This window comes from Ptychodera flava (assembly GCF_041260155.1).
Source record: "Ptychodera flava strain L36383 chromosome 23 unlocalized genomic scaffold, AS_Pfla_20210202 Scaffold_23__1_contigs__length_28996876_pilon, whole genome shotgun sequence".
NCBI lineage: Eukaryota > Metazoa > Hemichordata > Enteropneusta > Ptychoderidae > Ptychodera > Ptychodera flava.
The window spans coordinates 2562445-2585945 of record NW_027248277.1 but is presented as its reverse complement, the minus strand read 5'-3'; the positions used below and the strand labels follow the sequence as shown (position 1 = coordinate 2585945).

Below are 23501 nucleotides of genomic sequence, written 5' to 3'. Positions count from 1 at the left end.
ACTGACCATCAAAGCTTCCTATGACTTTGTCACAGGTATAATCTTTGTTCAATATCTGTACAATACTGTTACCACTGTCACACACCACAAGTTTATCACGGTGGAAGGCTAGACCTCTTGGCCTCTTGAACTTTTGTCCTTTGTCTTGACGTTGACCACTGACCAATGTCACTGACCAGTCATCTGAAAGGTCAAATGTCAAATTTATGAAATATATTATATGCATTGTTGCATTACTAACTTTTTGTTCTGCTGCAAAAAGAAAAATACTTTAATTCATATAATTTTTTACACTGCCCCAGTAATTCTCGAAACTCATGTAATTTCTTTAACGTTATATTTTGCATATTCTTTCAATTGTTAGTCATTTTTCAAATTTACAATAGGAACATTTTTCAGCAGAAATAGGCAAAATAGGTATTTCGTTATAAATTTTAATATCATGTACCAAAATATGAATTCATTCACCAATTGCCGGTAACCATAGCAACAATTTTATTAACCAACTCTCAGCAAATATTTAATAGTATCAGAAAAAAAGGAGTATACACCATTAAAATTATTAAATATTGAAATATTCAACAATGCCAACAGTTTTGGCTTTCAAAAACCCCATATATCTATAATTGATGAAAAGTGAAAGTAAAATCATTGGAAACTATTTATTCTCACAATGATAGGTGGCTGGTTTTTTTTTTAAAGTTTTGCCGTGCTAAATTTCACCAAGTGTTGACTAACGCCAACCAAACAGAAGACACTCATTGACACCCATAGAGTCAACCAGTTCCTTCAGCAAATGATTCATTCAAAGATATCCTAATTAATCTATGACACACAGTCAAAGACACTGTACCTTTCTCTCCTGATTTCTTCAGGTCGGATAGTTCCAATTTATATTCTAATTCATCCACTTTATCCTGAAGTTCCTTGACCAGCTTCTGGTTTTCTTTGAGTTCAGACTGTAATTTCTCTCTCTCCACACTGTTCCCAATACGTTGACTGACCAATGACTGCTCAGTGCTCTCTAACTTCTGTGTCAGTTCCTTACATCTCTCTTCCAAAGTACCCTTCTCTTCCTTTGCCTCCTTCAGTTGAGATTCTAGAGTTGCCCTTTCCATCTTAAGTTTAGATTGGACATCTTCCAGGGCTAACAGTGACAAAAATACGAATTTATACAAATCATGAAATGTTAAATATCTTACTCTATGTATCATTGATTCATGGTAATTATGTGTAATTTATGTGTAATTGTGTAATTAAATGCCTGATATATTTACTAAATTAGTGTTTTCTGTGATCAATGACATTGGATGCATTCATTGCTTGTGCCTCAAAAGTGACAGACTGAAACTTTTGCTCTAACTTTCTGCAATGAAACTTCAAACCATTCTCTTACCAAATCAACCATAAAAATCAGGAATCAGCTTGCAAGTTTGGAACTAGCAAAACAAAATTACCTAACGCATACCTATATTTGAAATTCAAAATGGCTACTGGTCTGTGTTAACTTCATGGGGAAAAATGTAATCTTTGATTTTGAAAAAAAACTAAGATAGTGGAATTTTTTTCTTTCTTAAAGGTATACAGCACCTGCAATCTAAATATGCCCATATATGGTCAAAGGGGCGTTCGTTGGTATTCAAAATGCCCATGTGAGGGCGCTGTTTTTAAAAAGCGGCCACCCGCTTAAAATCTGTGATTGGTTAGGTTTTTTCTTTCCATGGTAACTGTGGCAAAATTGGAACGGTGACAGTATACCTTTAAGGAGTTTTAGAATGACTTCTCTACAAGTGGTAGATCAGAAAATAATTTTAAAAGTTTGGAATCTTAATATCTGTCTCTGAGGCCTACTCTACCTGAAACAGTACTGTGGATGTCTACGATGAGGGGCAGTGTTGCAAAAGATCACAATTGCATTGTGGGATATATATAAGCATTTATATACCATTAATGAAACACTCCTCAGACAATTATTAACACTCATCAGGACGTAAATTTTATGTAATTTGCATCTGAACATCAGGTGTTCGCCATGAGGAAGAAAGAACTTAATTTTCAATTACTTACACTGTCCTAGTTCAGTCTGAGAACCACTATCAACTCTTTCTGTGACCATTGTGTCAGATTTCTGATCAGTGTCTTCATCCTGAAATTATTTATGTCAAAGTACAACAAGGTTTATGCATTTGCTGTTTCATTTCTTTAATGGTATCATTATTTTGCAGACCCTGATATGTTAATGTCAAAGTACAACAAGGTTGATGCATTTGTTGTGTCCTTGGTTTTCTCTAGGGTCTAATATTAGTTTACCTACGGTAATGGTTTTATTATTTGCCAATCTATGACAATTAAATGTTGATGTATTGCAAGTTCTCTGCAGCTGCAGTGATGGTACCTTTTTTGAATTTTGTGTTCACTTTTTCTGTAGGAGCCAAGGTCATATTGAATGCTAAAAAACTTACATCGATGTGTATCTCTTCAGCATCCTTTCCTTCAATGACATCATCATATACTTTGACTGGTTTAAGTCCACCACCATCTCCTGAATGACAAAAATTTACATGCTGTTCATACAAACTGCTACTCAGAATGTTCCACAAGGTAACTATCCAAGGTGGGTAATTGTTTCACTTTAATAAATTTCAACCACAAAGCTGAATTCCAAGTAATTGTCGGAATGACACTGCGATATCTTTTGCATGATGAGTTTATCCAAAGCCTAAAATAATATGTCTGACATCCATTTGAGTGTGGATAAGACAAATCATGACATAGGCCCTTTACCTGCATTCAAAATATACCAGCTCAGAGTCACCTGATAACAGAAGTAAACATCATCAGAGAATTGATAAAACATTCAGAAATATCAGCTACATGAGTCGAGTAGTTAGCACTTTAAATTGATACATGTTAGACAAATGATGACACAGACCCTTTGCCTGTATTCAAAATATAGTAGATCAGAGCTACCTGACAACCTGAAGTAAACATCAGAGAATTGATGTAACATTCAACATGATAAAGTCCAGTAGTTACGCTATTCATATTAGGAACATCACTGGACACTTTACACTTACTATTTATGAAGAACAGTTCCAGTTCATCAAATCTGGCTTGGTCATATGTTGCTTTCAACTTGAGTTGTAATCCAACTTTGTCAGCCTCCTCTCTCATCTTATCAGTTATCAATAGTGGTTCAAATGAGTCAGGAAAACTACCAGATAGACATGTGTGTTCTAATCTGTACAGGTTATACACAGTGGGTAGGTCCAGGTGGATTGCTAATGAACTTTGTTCAGTGCCTTTTACTTTGACTTTGCCAAATGCTCCTCACAATTGTAATTTACTGTCTGTTGACTTCCTGCATTAATGATCACTTTATTCAAATTTCTCTCAAATTCTCCATTGCACTCCTTCCATGTGGTGTTGAGTTTCTCTTTTTTCTTCCAGACACTGCTTGTTGGTTCCTCTTTATCCAGATCCCTCGTCTGCTGTTCATAAGATTCCCCATTAAGTCCAATATGCACCAACACATCAGTAGAATCTAAACATAATTAGGAGAAATGTATGATTATGCTCAAGTTTCATGGATGAATACAAACGTTGGTAATTTTTAAACATCTCAAGATACAAATTCTCAATAATGAAAAAGTAAGGCAGACAGTCATGAAAGTTTGTTTGCATTACATTTTGTATTCCATGAACTTTATCATGTTGGATATGAAAACAATAACGATGCACAGTTTTGATATTATTGTTTATAAATGGTGAAATATAAAGTATTACATACCATTGTCATTTCCTGTTGTTATTGGCTCTGGTGATGGTGGTGGTGTTCCAGGATTTCTACTGACTCTTCCTATCCTCTGTATTTTGGGTTTCACGACTTCACTCTCCTTTTGTCCAGACTTTTCAAATCCTGATGATTTTCTTTTCCTACTCATCCCATCTCTCTCCTTCGATATCTTAGGCTGTGTATGTTTTATATCACTGTTTGTGTCCTTTGTTTTTCTATGGTCTTTATACTCAGATATTGCTGATCTTTGAGAAGTTCTGCCATTTTTTTCATCTTCAGTAATCTGGACTTGTGTGATATCATCAGATTTGTCAGTTAACTCTTCTGTTTCCATCACTTCATATTGAAATCTAATGGGTTTTGTCGTATCTACATCTTCTGTGGCTGATATCCCAGATTGCAATGCTTTCCTTTCTGTACTGGTAGTATCCATATCTTCTATCCATGACATCCCAGGGTGCATTTGAGCTGTGATTTCTTTAAAGTCGTTAGTCTCTGCTGTATCTGTAGTGTTTATAACTTCTGTCACTGTCGACATTCCAGGTGGCACTGCTTTGACGTCTGAAAAGTTCACATCTTCTCTTGTGGTTGGCATAGTCCCCACATCTTCTGTGACTGACATCCTAGGTTGTGCTGGTGTGGTCTCTTCCATGTCTTTGTCATTGTTGACTGATGTGTGAGATAGCAGTCCTTTAGTTTCTGTAGTACATAATAAATAAATAAATAAATAAATAAATAAATAAATAAATAAATAAATAAATAAATAAATAAATAAATAAATTATGCTACTATATCTACTGTTGATACAGTATGGTAAAAAATAAATAGTAATAAAATGATCACATCACAGAAAACATTTATAATAATAATAATAATAATAATAATAATAATAATAATAATAATAATAATAATTTTATAATTATACTGTAGTCAGTGTAGCCTGGTGGAGGAAGGCAAAGTTGTGCTGAAATGCTTTGTAAATGACATTGCAGACCCTGACATCTGACACATCTCCTTTTCTTGTCTTTTCTCCTTCATTTCAGTATCACCTACACATGAAATGGTCATTGTAAGTTTCTAGTCATCTAATTGAGATGCTACTGAAGGTAAATCCATAATTAAATGGCTGAAACTGTTTGACTCTGTGTGTTAAAGTGTTCATTCATAACGCAACAACATTATTCATTTGATTTATGGTCACATTTTGCTGTTATCAGAACAACTGTAACCTACCATTTTATACCAGTTTTGTGTTTCCCCATCTTCTTCAGTCAATAACGAAGCAAACTTGGCTAAGCTTTCTGTCACAGCCTCACTCTCACCTAAGTCTTCTTTGAGCAGCTTGGCTTGCTTGACTGCCACATTGTTATCTGTCAGGTTTATAATTATCTTAGAAATCAGCGTCTCGGTGTCATTCCTGATAACACAGTAATCCTTGTGATTTTCAAAGTGTCTTTCAATCATAGCAGCAATGTGTGAATCATCCTGGACTGTTGTTGGTAGACCAGCTGCCATTGCTTCCAAGCCTTCAAAACTGTAGTCAGTGTAGCATGATGGAGGAAGGCAAAGGTCAGACTGTTGGAGAGATTGTAACAATGTTCCTGCTGAATTATGTTTACAGGGCTTTAGTATGACATGGCTACTTTGAAGTTTTCCAACTAGGAAGTCCTTTGTTGATTTGTATGCCTGTTCAGAAACACCTTGTATCTTCCATTCAAGTGGCTTTTTTACCAAGATCTTTATATGTGTTTGCTGCAGATCCAACGGAAGCTGCTATTGAGTCACATCTTTTCAAGGCTTCCTCTGTGTTCAGCTGACCATATGTTAGTATGTTGTGCCCTGCACCTATGCTCTCATCAATGTCTGGTCCTTCATTGTCAAAATATTGCTGTCTAGGTTTTGGAAGAATTTCTTTGTGAGGGATATCAGACAGTTTTCTACCCTCAACCACAGCTCTGTATGCCTGTTGGAAGTAGTCATGTATGTTAGGACCCATGGAAAACAGTATGTCAGCATGACTTGCCATCTGTAACATCTGCTGTTCTAAATCTGAAAATGCATCCTTTACCAAGAGACAGTTTCTTTCCTGACAGACATGGTTGATCAACACCAGCTTTGCATCAGGGAACTGTTTCTTCCGTATGTCTATAGCAGCCCATCCAGTCTTTGGAGCATAACCAACCACATACCTAATGTTTTTTAACTTTCCTAGATCAGGAAAGCAACTTTCATGGTTTACCAACCATTCCAATTTCGGCGTCTCATCAGCTCCTTTCTTTCTTTCTTTCTGCTTTTATCAAGGTAACACCACAGCTCTTAGCATCTTCTATCTGATCATCACTGAGTTCTACATCAACCACAGTGGAATATGCTTTGAGATATTGTTCTTCTCCTTTTGCCTTCCTTCTCAAGATATCCTGAATTATAGCTCTGTGATAGCCAGTCAGACCACAGGCATCTCTGCTCCAGCTGTCAAATGCAAACACTACACCAGGAGAAGCAGGTACAGATATTTGGTGGAGCTGAGCTGAGGGGAAAAGACTTTCATGGATAGCAGCTGCTGCATTCTTTGTCTTTGGTGAAATGCTGACAACATGCTTTATATGCTGTAACTTCTTCAGTCCCAGGTAGTATTTGTCGTGGTGGAGTAACCAGGTTGTTTTAGGTGGGTCTTCTACAGGATCTGACCATTTACATCTTGTAGCTGGGATCAAAGTAACTCCAACACTCTCTGCATCTTTCTTCTGGTCTTCACTGACTTCAACATCAAGGACAGTACAGTAGAGTTTCTGAACTTTATCAGATTTGAGTGTGTTTTTACATATATATTTGACTAGCATTCTCGTTGGTTGTGATGTCAGGTCATCTGATGCTGTATTCCATGATGTCAATACAAGCAGTGCTTCAGAGAGTGTGTTTGCCATTTTTTCTGGAGGAATGAAAATGTAATTGGAATTATAATGTAGGAAATATATAAACATTGTTTTGTGTTATGATTTTTGTGAAATTTGGCAATGACTGGTCATACATGTTTCACAAATATAGTGGAATGTAGTTTATTTTTAATTTTTAAATGATTTGTATTAGAGCTGCAATGTGCTAATGTGTGCATTTACATACATTTTGTCATCCAATATCTACAGTTTTGGATGAATCCTGGTTTTCAACACAGTTAATCGTCAGTAGAACAGCAAAGAAACAAAGGATAATTGACTGTGCCAATAAGAGTTCCAAGTATGACAGCTATGTTAGACTTCATGAATGCTTATGATAGCTTGGAAGCCGTTTTCATTTGTTATTAAAAACACAAACACTTTTGTTAAAGTAAAAAACATGGTATGAAATGAGCATGGGATACAATAACAAGAGACTCCTCAAGGTCCTGAAGCTTGAAGAATGTTGGTTAAGGTTAAATGTTGTGGACTTTGGTGAATTTTGAATAATAATTAAGTTGAAGATATGTCTGCAATGAGTATCCAGCGTTTCTGTTACAATTTTAAAACTTGAGTGCAATTTTACGCAACTGGGTTTTTATTTGCGTAAAATGTACAAAAATGCGTACGGTAGGAATTGGTACATGAAGTGATTTGGACAATCTTTTCTGTTGAACTTGGGAGGAGGGATTTTCCTGTATTAGTGCGCATCCTCTATTAACAAAAAAAAGCCTGGAAGGCTTCAAGGTAAATGTAGCTGAACGCTTGTATACGATCGTTGAGCAGCCTGTATGACTTCATGTTCAAAGAAAATACTTTCTGACTATGAAATTAGTGTTTTAAAAGGGGCCAACAAAAAGCAAATACAGATCAAAGTCCAGCAGGACCTCTCAAGAATGCAACCTGACAGAGTATAAATCGTCATCCGTAAACACTTTACACCCGCGACGTAATAATCATTAACTGTATTGTGTTACCAACAACGTAGATTCGATCGATTCTCGAATTGTTTGCATATTTCAGAACAATTTTGCGTAAGATACGCCGGATTTTTCGTAAACGGAAACACTGGTATCAAGAGCAGATTCAATTAAAAATAATAGCAATTACATAATACTATTGGTGTCATACAGTTTACTACACTAGCTAAAAAGTGTGTGAAAATGATTCACATTCTAAATTTACAATTTGCTGGTCCTGTACAAGTCCTAAACACATTGCAGATTTCATCACAGTTTGCACATATCTAAACTATGTCATCTCAAGGGACTTAAATAAAAACTAAAATGTAAAGACTTCTGATAGTTTTGAATAATATTTTTTTCACCAAACTTAGCAGAACTATTCTTTAAAATGAAAACTTTAAGATCATATTTCATCACAATTTGAAGAAATCTGAACTTGGTTATCGCAAGAGATTTGTATGCCAATTTTTGGTCATACTGGCAATCAAATCAGATAAATATTTAAAAACACAGATGAGGTCAAAAGGTTATCTGAGGTCATGTTTAATGTCAGAATACAAACTAGTAAGGCAGTAGTCTATTTGCCTGATCCATATCGGTAATTTCAATTCACCTTGTTTATATTGAAAACAGATTTCAAGAGAAAATAGTGCCTGATACCAATAAAACAGTATGAATGATGATTTTGTCCCTTTAATCAGAGAAATAAAGCTATGCAAAGTATTTACCGTAACAAGTAGTACACACTCATGGATTTTGAGAAGTGTTCATTCTGATGTATGCAAACACTGCTTTGAACACAGAACAACCACAGTCAAATTATATCTCAACACCAAAAATGAAAATTTTATATCAAATTTGTACATGACTTGTACTGGATGCTTATTGTAATTTTATGTTGCCAACCCTTTGCTGTTATTGTCTTCTACTACTATTTGTTAAGCTGACTCCCTATATGCACACTTTTTATATGATAAATTTGCTGATTCATATTTTTGTTATTATCGACTTTGTTGACTGCTATACTTGCAAGAAATATGTCAAAATGTTCAGGAGTGGCCGGATTTCAAAATATCAAGTTAGCCAGCTGAGGTAAACAAGCCATTTCCTTTACATTCACAGTGCTTTTTATGGTTACTTGTTGACATATATATGATATAATGTCAACATGCACAGTATTTTAAGCAGGAGTTAGTAATAATGTTGACCTGTTCATTCCAATTTCCTGTAAAGTCATCAACAACATCACCAAGTCAAAGGTTATAGTTAACCTATTGTAGTGAATAAAAATGTTGAGCTGATTTTCCAATAAATAATATTTTTTCTAATGATTGTCTTTGTTAATAATTTTTTCAAAGACACTCTCAAGTATGAAGGACTGATAATTATAAATTCTCTTATAACATGTTTCAATTTTGAATATGTAGAATTATTATACATCTACCATCGAGAACAATACAATTGTGCGTGCGCTAACAAAGCCGTACGGAACAACCGTTCTGTAACACGTACAGTTTCAAGGCACCCCATCCTCTGCAGCTGTACGTTCGTTTGTAGTAGTGCACACACACTATCCAGAACTTGCAGAAGCGCGTCCGAGATAGTGTTCCACACTTGCGCTATAATTCTGAAGAAAAATTGTTAACATTGTATGAAAATGGCCACTACTCTGACAATTTGACGCCCCAGTTACGATTGTAAGATGTATAATAATAAGGTTATTACGAAAATACCGCAAGGAATGCACTAGCTCAGACATTGTTGCCGCGCATCGCTCTCCGAGTCTCCGCTTCGCGTCGGGCGATACGCTGCACCAATGTCCTCGTGCATCCTTTGTGGTATTTTCGTAATAGCCTCATAATATTCAATAGTTAATGTTGACTAAAATTCAACAAGAAAGCTTTGAGAGATCTGTGACCAGGCTGCCGTTTGATGAAAACATTAACATACAATTACAATATGACACCCAGTAGGGGAAATATAGCATACCTTGGTTGATTTGGCTTGGTCGATTCTATCAACAGGAGTTATAGATGCAGGTCGCTCTATTGAACGTTGGAGTAGCAGAATGTGAAATAGAAAGTTGAGAAATATTCCTGAATTTGGTATAGTTTCACTCTGAAGGTGTTAGGGAAGTTTCTGTGTTTGGTCAGCACACGTAGCTATGTTGCAATTACTTGTCATGTGATTTATAACAAACTGACATTGGTGCTATGTTTAAACAGTAAAGTAATGGGTTTAAAGTTCAGTTCGGTCAACGCTGTGCATGACATTGATTGTTAACATTAGTGATAAATCATCTACCATGTCCTGATGAATGATAAATATTAACCAGCACTGCAGTGTGACAGCCTAATGTGATTGCTTATCTTCGGCGATGTATAATCAGTAGGTATCACAAAAATGTCACAAAGTAGGTAGGCACAAGCAGTTCAGCATATCACTCCACTCACAACAGCGAGCAATGTACTAATGTACTTTGTGGCCCTCTTGTGAAAAAAACAATGCTTATCTGTGTTATGTGGTACTATATTACAGATAGTTTACTGAACTTTATACAGCAAATCAATAATGAATTCCACAACAGACTGTATGCAGCAATCAACTCAGGTGATTCTAGCTGTTACTAAGACAATACTGATCGCTTTAGAGATGACGATGGCATTGAGCGACAGACGAGATATCTTTACATTTCAGCAAATATGTTGATGAAAAATTTCTGCAAGCGTACGTTTCATGTTAAATGTGTTCCACTTAAAGCCTATTATTACCAGCTATATGGAGGAACACTCTGGAGTAATTACTCTGTGGCTGTTATGCGTAAATTGAAAGTTGCATACAACAATGCTGCACGACTCTTATTGGGTTATGAAAAACGGAGCAGTGCGAGTTCAATGTTTGTATCCAATAGTATCAATAACTTTGATGCTCAAATGCGTAAGCAGATTTATGGTTTGAGACAGCGACTTTTGAACAGAAGTAATACAATTGTACGTATATGTGGCTTACTGTACTTCAAGTCTGATATAGTTAAGGTTTGGAATAAGCTTCTTTTTGTTTGACTGATTATCTTTCTCTTCATCCAATACGTAAGAGAACAATTAATTCTTCAAAGAATCTGTAATAACCTTTCACAACATTTAATTGGACTTTTAAGTCCGAAATAAAGTTTATAATAATAATAATAATAATAATAATAATAATAATAATAATAATAATACCTGGCAATCTTCCAATGTCACATTCCAAATTTTGGCTAGGGGTGTAACATCAGGACAACATGACATGTTCAATGTGAAACAGTTTATTCTAAGCTTTTGGAACTTCTACACTGTATTATATTGCACTTGATTCATGTCTGGTTATTGATCGAAGGAATTCAAACATTACATGTAGATTTTGTCATTTCCCTTTGCAAATATTAGAATAGTCCTCAACGGCAGTGCCAAAAGTGCAGTTCGAGAGGTATATGTCAAATTTACAGACTGTAATAAATACACAGATGTTCTATAACAAGTTGAGCTATAAACAATACCTTCTATTTATGTGTTGATGTATTTTGTATCAAATCAAGTTACCAAATATCTAGGTTATCCACCAAATTCTGTACCTTTGGTTGCCAGATTTTGAAAAAAGGTGTGTCCTCACAAATATTGGGGGGAGGAATCGTGATTGAAATAATCTTTTTGACAGATATCCCCTCAATACCCTCAAAAAACTTGCAAGCCCCTTATCCATATGATCGAAATTTTCTGCCCCCCCCCCAAAAAAAAAGGGAAAAAAAATTCATGTAGCCTTAAAATCATTCGGGATGTATGCATAGAAAAAATAACCATGTGTTGCACAGTTGTATGTTAGACACTTCCTGTTGTCAAAAGTTTGTAGAGTCATATTCTAATGCAAGTTCCTAGATTGATTGAATTAGTCCCCACGGACACCGTCCGGGGGGACTTATAGGTTTGGTCATGTCCGTGCGTGCGTGCGTGCGTGCGTCTGTGCGTGCGTCCGTCCGTGCATCCGTCTATCACGCAGATATCTCAGAGATGCCTATGGAGCGATTTCATTCGAACTTTACACAAGGATAGTACCCTACCTCATACAGATGCACGTCGATTTGTTTCACAATGCGATCAAATTTGGCCGTGTTAGAGGACTTTTTAGTTTTCACCTCCATAGACTCCCATGTATTAGGCAGTCCATAGACTCCCATGTATAAGGTAGTCCATAGACTCCCATGTATAAGGCAGTCCATAGACTCCCATGTATAAGGCCAAGAAAAATAAAAATTTAGTTTCTCATCGTATTCATATTGCAAAAAGGATGCAGTGACACAGTTTTTAGTCCCCACGGATGAAGTCCAGGGGGCTTATAGATTGGGTCATGTCCGTCCATGAGTCCATCCGTGAGTCCATCCGTTCACGCAGATATCTCAGATATTTTGACAAAATATCACATGACCTTGGTGACCTTTGACCTCAAATATATATATATATGTCCATAACTCGGTAACCACAAGTGCTATTTTTTGACAAATGTCACGTGACCTCGGTGCCCTTTGACCTCAAGTATACATATTTGTCCATAACTAAGTAACCACAAGTGCTACACCCTTCATGTATGTATAATGATGGGACAGCTTGTGACGCCACATATTGTACCTCATTAATTATGTGCATATCTAATTTTGAGCGAGTCAATAGAGCTAGAGGTCTGATTTTTGGTATATAGGGATAACTTAGCACTACAATTTTTTTGACAAAATGTCATGTGACCTCGGTGACCTTTGACCTCAAATATACATATTTGTCCATAACTCAGTAACCACAAGTGCTCACACCCTTCATATATGGTATGATGGGACACCCTATGAAGCCACATATTGTACCTCATTAATTATGTGCATATCTAATTTTGAGCGAGTCAATAGAGCTAGAGGTCTGATTTTTGGTATATAGGGATAACTTAGCAATACAATTTTTTTGACAAAATGTCACATGACCTTGATGACCTTTGACCTCAATATACATGTTTGTCCATAACTCAGTAACCACAAGTGGTACACCCTTCATATATGGTATGATGGGAGACTTTATGATTCTTCATACTGTACCTCATTAATTATGCGTATATCTAATTCTGAGCAAACCCGTAGAGCTGGATGTCTGTCATACATATGCACATAGATTTTTTCTGTGATACAATCCAATAATTCCGCCATGTGGCCATTTTATTACGATTTTTTCATGTCCTGAACTACAGCTCAGACATGTATCAAGCGAATTTATTCAAAAGTATTTTTATCACAGACCTAATGGAGAGGACTCTACCCTCTCGGAGGACCTGTAATCAAAGTACTACCCATTTACAAGTGGGGACTGTGTCATCAACGATGACTTGTTTCAAATGCATCAGTGATACATTTTGGATTTATTAGTCTACCGCAAGTGAACTTGAGCTAATATAATCCTACTCTGGCCAGGTCAACGGCATCTGCTGAAGAGCACACAAAATGACACTCATGAGAGAGTATGCAAATTGTGAATTGCTAGCTTCATTTTGCCAAATTGTAAAATAACTGAGCACAGGTAACCTACCGATTTATTTTTCAAAAAAACTACAAGACATAGATGCTTATATAACAGCTTTACAAAATTGACAATACCGAATTTAATACTTAGTTCTGCATTAATTATTTATTCTCTGTTATTTTCTGTAAGCTGTTCTTCAGAATGATGAAGAGAAGAAAGCTGCTCTACCGATGCATCAACATCAAACTTAGGATCAAGTTACCATGGAAACAGTGACATAGGAAATGATGAAACAAGTGATGACGACAACTCCATTAGTGATGATACAACACAAGGGATGAGAACATAACATGAAAAGAGGGCACAGTAAAGTGTTAGCTGTCTGTACAGTCTGCGGTGGAAAAATTGACAAACAGTCACAGATGTCTAACCATCTAAGTCATGCTCACTTGGACCATGAATTTCAATATTCCTATTGTGAAAAGAAATTTTACAGTAAGTCTAAATTCAAAGGTCATTTATAAGTCCATGGTGAGTATACAAGGAGTACACTTGCACGAAATGTAACAAAGTTTTCCACACACCAAGCATCTCGGTAGGGACTGCACTAAGAATGAAAATTTTTATAATGTTTGCAGGCAGTGCTTCAAATCGACTTCTTATTTATGAGCCCTGTTCTTACTCATCAAAAGCCAACAGTCAAATGTGAACTATGACCCGCATTTTAGAGTAAAATGTATGCTGTCTTCAAACATTAGTCTGCACACAGCGATGAGAATCCTGGTGTGATGTATGTGGATATCGATGTAAACTGAAGACAAATCTGTTTAAACACGCTATAATACTCAGCAGGTAGATAGTAATCTGCTCACCCTCAATCAAATATAAAATGCAATAGTTAAATGGTTAAATCAGTTATCTTGAGTCAAAACCAACCAGAATAAAATAATGAATATGTATCTGTCTGTCTACTTACAGAAATATATTTTTCAGTCAGAATTAGAATATAGTTCTGCCTCATGCGATAACCATAGCTACATCCGTCTCTCTCTCTCTCTCTCTCTCTCTCTCTCTCTCTCTCTCTCTCTCTCTCTCTCCCTGTCCTTGCTTTCATGCTGTATCGCTCCTGTAGTTAGTTTACCATCTTATTATTTCAAAAGTGCTTTCATTATGCTGAGGATCACAAAAGATACTTTTTATTACATGATATTTCATTGTGTAAGAAACCTAAATTTACATTTGGATGCTGGTACAGGATTATTGTAACATCCAGATTGTAAGCCTAGAAGGTGATATTTATATTGTTTTAGGTATTTTCTAATATTCACATCACTCTGCTTTCAAGCATGCATGTGATTCTACAGAAGCTCATTATTGGTGTGTATCTTACCAAGACAGCTGTGTAGCAAGGAATATCTTACGTTTTATTGTTTTTAAATCCGTGAAACAGTCATCCTGGTGGACAACTGATGAATTTACAACTTATCATACCGTTCAAGTTACATAAATCTCCTGATTGCAAGTTTCAACTTTCTTTGTCATTCAAATGTTTGTTAAAATGGCAGCAGTACATTTATTATGATTGTATCGTATGTGTATTAAATATATTATACGAACAAACTCCTTATTGTAGTTGTGTATGTGTCACTGTGTGTGTACAGGAAAGGAATTCAGCAAACGACATTGTCACTTTAACAATAACATTTTCTATCTCAGCAGTTCTCGCTGCTGCTAATTGCCTATTTGTGTCAAGGTGCAAACTACAGGACACTGAAATGCATTATTGGTAAAAAAATTTCTTCTCACTGCAGCAAGCATTTGAGATAGTGATTTAATAAATACTTTACACAAAAAATTGATTGTTTCCATGAGGTTAGCAAAACTCATTCTCAACGTTTGAGGCATTTCTGGTAGAAAATGTTTGTAAAACTTAAAACTTTACTTTGACTTGTGTAGTCTTATGTGTTTAAGCTTTAGAAATCTGCCAAATTTCACTGTAGAATCATACAAGAAATCTGCCATGATTTTTGTACAGGTCTATTATACATGCACATTGTATCTGTGGTGATTTCATTCACAGTCAAACCTGTCTTACCGGTCTCTCGTGCAGAACAACCACTTATATATAGCGGTAGTGATCACTTTTAGGCTGTCCCAAGAGATTTTACATGTTACAGACCATCAAAAGAGAATCCTGCACTTTACTGATTGTTGCCATCTGTAATGCTCGACTTTCGTAGGAATACCTATGTACAGTGATTAATTAACAATTCTGACTGAATCACAAGGAATGTTAATTCTGAAAGACAATATCACAAGTATTTTATTTTATTTTATTCTCATCAACAGCGCCAAAGGGCATCCAATTACAGACAAGTCAAAATATGAAATATAAAATATAGATCTATTAAAAGACAAAATTGAAAATGAAGAAACTACATACAATAAACATACATCATAATGATTAAAATTACATAGACAAAACCGCAAAGATGTTTTTTGTAAAGTTGCAGTGAATCGGCAAAGATATCAGTATTACTAGTACTGTTCAGTGAATTAAATACATTGGAAATACGACCAGTGAACCCTCTCTTTGTAACATCGACTCTATCAGTATCAGGAGGAATATAAATTAGGTCCCTTCTTCTGGCACTTAACTGAGGAACAGTGAGACCAAAGAAAGATCTGTAAAAAGACATCTACACAGGAATAGACAGTAAAAATACCCCTACGAACATGTAAATGGGGAATTATAAAAAATTGCAGAGTAAGTCATAGTCACAGTTACACAAAACTCTGCTGTCTTTACGAAACTCATATTTGACATGAAAAAATGGAGAACGCGTTTTTGGTTTGATTCATATCTCATTGCTTGGTGCTTTGAAATAGAATTAAAACGAACTATTGTTACAAACAAACGAGTAGAGCAGGAGCAATATCAATAAGACTAAAATTACGCTTTATAAAACCAGCAATGCGACTTGCCTTGGTAACAATATGATCAACATATTTGTTAAAAGAAAGTTTTGTGTCAAGTACCATACCAAGGTCTTTCTGATTATTAAGCCTGGCAAGGGTTTTTGTTACCAATGTGATAGTCGTACACAATTGGATTTTTCAAAGAAATCGTCACTGTGCCACATTTGTCAATATTCAGGGGTAATATCCAAGTAGTTTTCCACTGTACAAGTTTGTCTTATGATGACTGCAAAATGCGACAGTCTTCAAAATTACAAATTTTACTTTAAAGTCTGGTATCATCTGCAAATATTAAGGAATTGCTCTGTCGAGTAAGGGGATAATTGTTGACGTATAAAACATAAAAAAGAGGACCTAAGATGAATCCTTGTGGTACACCAGACGTATGTCACATCAAGAAGACGATGTACCATTATAAGTACCCTTCGCCTTCTGTTGGTTAAGTAACTACGAAACGACTTTAACAGATCCTTATGAAAATGATAATATTGTAGCTTATCTAGCAAGAGAGTGTGATTTACTTTTTCAAATGCCTTGCTAAAAATCAGTGTATTTTGACTAGCTACATACACATAAATGAATATTGTTTCAGAAAAAGTTATGATATTTAGGTTTGGCAATACTCTGGTGTTATCCTTTGTGTATAAGTTTGTTTCATTTATCAATAGGTAATGTCACATCCACTTACTGGTTGAGGGCGCTGTTCCGGATAGTGTGGTACACTGACATCGACTCCAGTTTGGCGAAAGTTTTTTTCGCAAAGTTTGCAAGCTATATGATCGAAAGTTGATGTATATGTCATCTAAAGGACTGCATTGTTGATCTGATGTGGAATCTCCGGCAAAAACTACCCTGTTGTTCGGTAAATGTGAGTTGAATTTTTCCATTCAGATCAACTAGCTCTCAGCTCTCAGCTTTCAGCTCTCAGTTGTCGTCGAACTTCACTTTGCATATGCGAAGTCATTAAGATTCAACTCTATTGTCAAGTGGTGCCTGGAGTGAAAGTGCTCATTACATAACTTCATTATCGCGATGCCGAGGAAAGCCAAAGAAAGCCATATAATTCACTCTCCTCCTTCAACATCTGAAGCTGGCATACCTCGCTCTATTGAAAGCCGCCTTGAAGAAATCAATTCAAAAGTTATTCATATACCTGCACTTCTGGCTAGCATTTCCGAAGTCAAAGAGAGCCAAACGTCCATCAATTCATCTCTGGACTTTTTCAACGGTCTTGTCGAGGATCTGCGTACACGTATTTCTTCCATCGAAAATGAAAATCAGGAGCTTAAGACAACTAATGATCTTCTGAAATTGCGCGTAATGGAACTAGAGAAGTCAACAGAAAGTCTCAACCAGTACAGCAGACGTGAGAATGTAGAAATACACGGAATACCAGAGAGCACAGATGAGAGAGAGAACACAGATGCGATTACAGTGAAAATTCTACAAAAGATCAACCCAGACATAAAGGAAAACGATATTGAAGTTTCACACAGACTGGGACAAAAACACATGGAAGATGACGCCAGTTCAACTCAACCTAGACCAATAATCGTAAAATTTTCAAGTAGAAAGAAGCGCGACTTCGTCTATCGGAACAAGAAGAAACTCATAAACATTACCACCAGAGATTTTGGGTACCAACATCGAGCCAAAGTTTACATAAATGAAAATCTCACCCCTAACGCTCGTAGACTTTTCAAAATGGCGAACCAGAAACGCAAATCAGTCAACTACAAGTTCATATGGACACGAAACGGCCAAGTGTATGTGAAGAAAAGCGAGCAGTCGGGCGTTCTAGCGATCAGGAGTGAACATGACCTCGTCAAAATAGTGTAACGTACATTTTCTGTGTATTTCTTGATCTCTATTTCTGAGTCTTTAAGTCTTATATGGGCTTCATTTTGGATAGTTTTGAGGAGCATATTAATGAAGTCAATTGTGAAACATATACTCTTTGTAAATTTAATGATAGTTTTCCTGAAAACGAGAATGTATTTTCTATATCACACCTTAATATTAGATCCCTGAGGAAGAATTATGACAACTTCAAATTATTCTATGAGGAATGTGTGAAAACGAAATTCAATTTAATTGCCCTTTCAGAAATTTGGAATGTTGTAGATAAAGATAGTTTTACTTTACCGGGATACTCACTAGAAATTAATTCTAGGAGCCAAGGTAGAGGGGGAGGGGTTGGTTTGTACCTTCAGGAATCTTTGAATTACATTGTATTACATAATATAGAAATCAGCAATGGAGAGTCACTCTGGGTGGAGTTGAAAATTGGAAAAAAGTGTATTTAGTAGGGGTTATTTATAGACCTCCTAATACTAATGAAGACGATTTTATTTCTAGTTTAGAACATATAGTAAATTCATTGTCAAAAAAGTATAATGGTTGTTTTATTGTCGGTGACTTAAATATAGATTTAAGTCAGTCATCCACCTCAAAAGGGGAAAATTTGTTAAATGCTTTTGCTTGTTTTAATTTTGAACAGTTAATAAGCTGTCCTACTAGATTAACAAAAACGTCTTCTACACTTATAGATCACATTTATACAAATGTTACAGGTAGAACTATTTCAGCAGGTACAATACTTTCAGATATTTCGGACCATTTACCCACTTTTGCTTTTTTTCCTTCAATACGTACTCCTTCCCATTCTTCTTCCATTGCTATGGTACGTGATTATAGGAATTTTCATTTACAAGCTTTTCTTGATGAGCTTAAGCTTGAAGGATGGGAGGAAGTACTAAACTGTCAGGATGTCCAAGTATCCTACTCTAACTTTGTCAGTACTTTTCTTGCAATTTGCAACAAACATGCTCCTTTAATACAAAAAAAATAAGTGTGAGAAAAAACAAGATAAACCCTGGATCACAAATGCAATTAAAAGTCAATCAGAAAAAGCATAAGCTTTTTGGAAATCTGCATAAACTTTCTTTTAATGAACAAGCTTTAACCTATTATAAAAGATACGAACGGAATATCCTGACAGGTGTTTTGAGAAAGGCTAAAAAACAGTACTACACACACTTATTTTCAGAAAATAATGGAAAAATGAAGGAAACATGGGAAGTTATAAATGATTTAATTGGTAAAGCCAAACGTAACAAAATGACACTTCCAGACAATTTGGAAGTGGGTAGTATGGGTACAAAAGAGGTTCATTCAGATATCAGTGACATCGTAGAAGATCTTAACAATTATTTTGTTAATGTTGGTGAAAATTTAGCTAAACAAATTTCTCCACAAAGCAATGCTACTTTTGATACTTTTTTGCAAAATACGATGAACACCAGCAATTCTTTTTTTCTTCAACCAGTAACTATAAAGGAAATTGAGAATTTAATTTCTACCCTGGATATTCGCAAGGCAGCTGGTTGTGATAATATTCCATCTAGACTTGTAAAAGAAGCAAATATACACATCTCTATTCCACTTTGTCATATTTTTAACCATTCTTTCACCACTGGTCATTTCCAAACCTTATGAAGGTTGAGCGTGTATTGCCTCTGTACAAAAAAGGAAATGTAAATGATGTTGGTAATTACAGACCCATATCTATCTTGCCAGTACTCAGTAAACTTTTAGAAAAAGTGGTAAATTCACGTCTTGTAAACTATCTTGATAATTATAATATTTTGTATGAACATCAATATGGCTTTAGGAAGAAACACAGTTGTAAAACCTCCCTACTAAGTCTTACTCAGTGCTTACTTGAGGAGATAGATAATGGTAACTCATCTCTTGGCATGTTCATAGACTTTTCTAAAGCTTTTGACACAGTGAATCATGACATTTTGTTCTGTAAACTAGAATACTATGGTGTAAGGGGGTTGCCCTTGTTATGGTTTAAAAGTTATTTAAAATCAAGAAGCCAGTATGTTACAATTGACGACAATGAATCACAGAAACATGAGATTAAGTGTGGTGTACCGCAGGGCTCAATACTTGGCCCTACGTTATTTTTAATTTATATCAATGACATACCAAACTGTACTGATTTTTTCAATTTTAGACTTTATGCAGATGATTCTAACCTTTTCCACTCTTTTCACAAAAATCTAAATACCTTTACTCTCAACGAAGTTAACTTAGAATTTCAAGAGGTGATAAACTGTTGTGATTGTAACAAATTAACTATAAATGCTGCTAAAACAGTCTATATGGTAATTGGTAACAAACGAAAGTCCTGGGAAATCGAGGGTTTACTTTATTTAAAAGATACTGTATTAAAAGAAGTTGATTGTACCTCTTTTGTTGGAGTTAAAATGGACAACCAGCTGAATTGGAAACAGCACATCATGGATCTGAAAAACAAGATTTGTAAACTAACTGGTATTTTTTATAAATTGAGATGTATGGTTTCCCAAACAATACTTTTAATGTTGTATAATGCATTTGTTTTACCTCACATCTCTTTTGGTTTAGAGGTGTGGGGATCTACATACCAGTCATATTTATCAGATATTTTTGTTATTCAAAAAAGAATTGTGCGTATCATATCGGGTAGTAGCTATCACGCTCATACTGCCCCTTTATTTAAGAAACTTAAAATTCTTGATGTGTATAAACAATTCAAGCTTCAGGTCGCAATTTTCGTTTACGATGTTCTACATGATAAACTTCCAATGAATTTCAAATCATATTTTTCCCCAAATGATCATATGTACAGTACTCGGTCCAAAGACAAAATTTTCTCCACCCCCCTAAATTCCGAAGCAATTTAAGAAAACTTCTATCAAATTTGTTGGTACTGTAGTATGGAACAGCATTCCAGAGGATCTTAAAAACATCACTTCCAGATTTAGATTCAAACGAGAGCTTAAAAATTATTTACTGGAATTGTAGTTTTGTTGATTTTGTAACTCAGACCGTTTTCTCTCACAGTTACCTTTCGCTTTTTTGCTGTAGTTTTGTGTTTTCATGTATTTTTTCCAAGGCTTCATGCCTAGTACATTAACTTTCTGTAATATTTGTCACTGTGATATATCGGAACAGTCGCCATATTTAAAAAACCTGTTCATCAATCTTTCTTGAGTTTGGGGCTGAACCCGATTAGTGCCTAGAGCAACTATTTTTCAGTCCTTTTCTCATTGTAACGCTTCAATGTGTACAAATTATTGTTCTTTTTTCAAAAGAATATAGAAATAAATTATTATTATTATAACAAAAAGCCAAGTTTGACTCGGTTTTTTCTGAGAGCTTGTTATCTGCTCAGAGAATACCAGTATACCAAAGCTGGTAGTGAAGATACAGGACCCATCGCTGTGTTTTCTGGACTGGCCACACAACAGGAAGGTTTTATGCATAAACATAAAAATCCAAATGTGTCCTTTGGATCAAGTTGCTTACCTCCAAAGTTGAGTAGTCTTCAGATTCTGATTCGAAATACCGTCTGTTTTCAGATTCAAAAAATATGAACATAACCATGCATTTTAGCCGACTTTTTGAAACTTTCCCGAAGTGGCATCAAGGAAGATATTCTCACCAAAGAACTTGAATACAATGCACTAGATCTTTATTCATTTTCTCAATAAACTATTCTGACAAGATATGATTTGGGAAAACATGCAACAAATCAGATGAAAAACAGGAAATAATCGTGATTCTTTTATTTTGATACACTAGAAACAAAATCAGAAAGAATGTGGTTGTTGAAAGAAAATGTTTACAGACACTCACATTTTATTTGGGAATTCAAAAAAAACACACACGAACGCAAAACTACGTAATGAAATACAATTTGTTTTGTATTATAAAGCTGAGTGTAGATAATCATTGAAATGTAAACAAATTGTTTCTAATTTATTGAAGCTGCGATGTTCTTCCCTACTTTCACATAAATCACTGTTCAACAGCATTTCCCATATGTGTATCTGAATGCACTACGTATTTATCCAAAGGAAATAAAATGTACCCTTTTGTAGTATGTGGAAAATTGCAACAATTCCTTTCTTTTAGAATCTGAGAATTAAGATCAAAGACTTTAAAAAACTATAAAATATTCCAGTATGCAAGTGATGGATTTTTTATTAACAGACCATTGGTCGTTAACTGACCATTGATGTTGGAATAAACATTTTGATGAATTCGGCTTGAAATCAACATCACAGTTGGCCACTGATGGCGCTCTTAAAGATATCGCTGACCTCAATGGGCTGCACTCTTAGAAATACAACACTGCAATATTCATGATTTAGTGTAATGAAACAAATATTCGCAAATAATGACGTATGTGGATTTTATTGAGTATTATTTCTGGCAGAACAGGGATGAACAAAATAAGAAATATTCAGTTGAAGAGATTGCTCTGGGATCATGGACACATTCATAAATTGATATTTCAACAATTCAAAAATTTGTGTCTATATCTGTCTGAAGACTGCAGGATGCATAGAATTAGGTAACAGATATTATTACTTTGTCCTTGAAGCATTAAATGAACAGACAAACTTCAAGTTTGCAATGAAAGAGAATTCGTATATAAAACTCAATGTAAAATTGATAGACCAATCACATCTGAAGTAAGTTATGGTTCTCCTGTTCAATTGTCTAGAATAGCATTATGTACAGTTAAAAGACATTCTCCATACATTCGCCTTGTAAGATATGGAAATTGTCAGAATTTCTAGTTATAAAATGTTTAAACATAATATCGGAGAATAACAATAAAAGACTTGACAGCACACCTAAAAAATTCTTACACAGATGGGCAGAACTAAATTTTCCTAAGCTCTGCACTGTCATTGATTGTTAATGCGTACTATCATACTGTGCTTTTAGGTTGTACTGTTTAAACATGTATTAACGAATTTGTAGATTCCCCCACAGTGATCTCGTCAACTGAAATGTTATTTTCTTTATCCCTGTTGTGTCGTAAATAATCCCCTATAAAATTCACATACACAAACTTTCTTATATCTTGATGTATATTTCATTACATTAAATCATGAATATTGTGTATTACATTGTGTTTTATTAAGGGCATTGACCATTGTAAGTAGGTCGGCAATATATCTAATAGCGCCATCAGTGGCCAAGCTCTATGTTCATTTGTTGCTGAATTCATTAATTCTTTGATACAACACAATGGTTTGTTAATTAAAGACCCTTCACTTGTATATTAGAATAAGTCATAGTTATTCTTTAATCTTTAAATTCTCTATTCTAATGTCTATTATTTGATGTCTATTATTAGCAAATTTACAATTTTTCCTATTTATACCTATGTCTGAATTATTCATTTTAATAAATAATTAGATAAACCTTATGAATGTGTATTCAAGTTCTC

The 23501-nt window shown here is 35.2% G+C and overlaps 2 protein-coding genes across 2 annotated transcripts in view; one reads left to right on the top strand and one right to left on the bottom strand.

Moving 5' to 3' along the window:
• LOC139124314 (uncharacterized) overlaps nucleotides 1–3312 on the bottom strand; it is a 63344-nt gene extending 60032 nt beyond the window's left edge. Inside the window, exons 1-3 of the mRNA XM_070690453.1 lie at nucleotides 3078–3312; nucleotides 2463–2542; nucleotides 2068–2146 (exon numbers count right to left, since the gene is read on the bottom strand). Coding sequence (XP_070546554.1) covers nucleotides 2068–2146; nucleotides 2463–2542; nucleotides 3078–3174 — 256 coding nt within the window. The 5' untranslated portion in view covers nucleotides 3175–3312. The remainder of the gene's footprint in view (nucleotides 1–2067; nucleotides 2147–2462; nucleotides 2543–3077) is intronic.
• Nucleotides 1–23501, top strand: part of LOC139123475 (uncharacterized) — a 1125851-nt gene that overhangs the window by 1077903 nt on the left and 24447 nt on the right. The gene's annotated exons all lie outside the window — the stretch shown is intronic.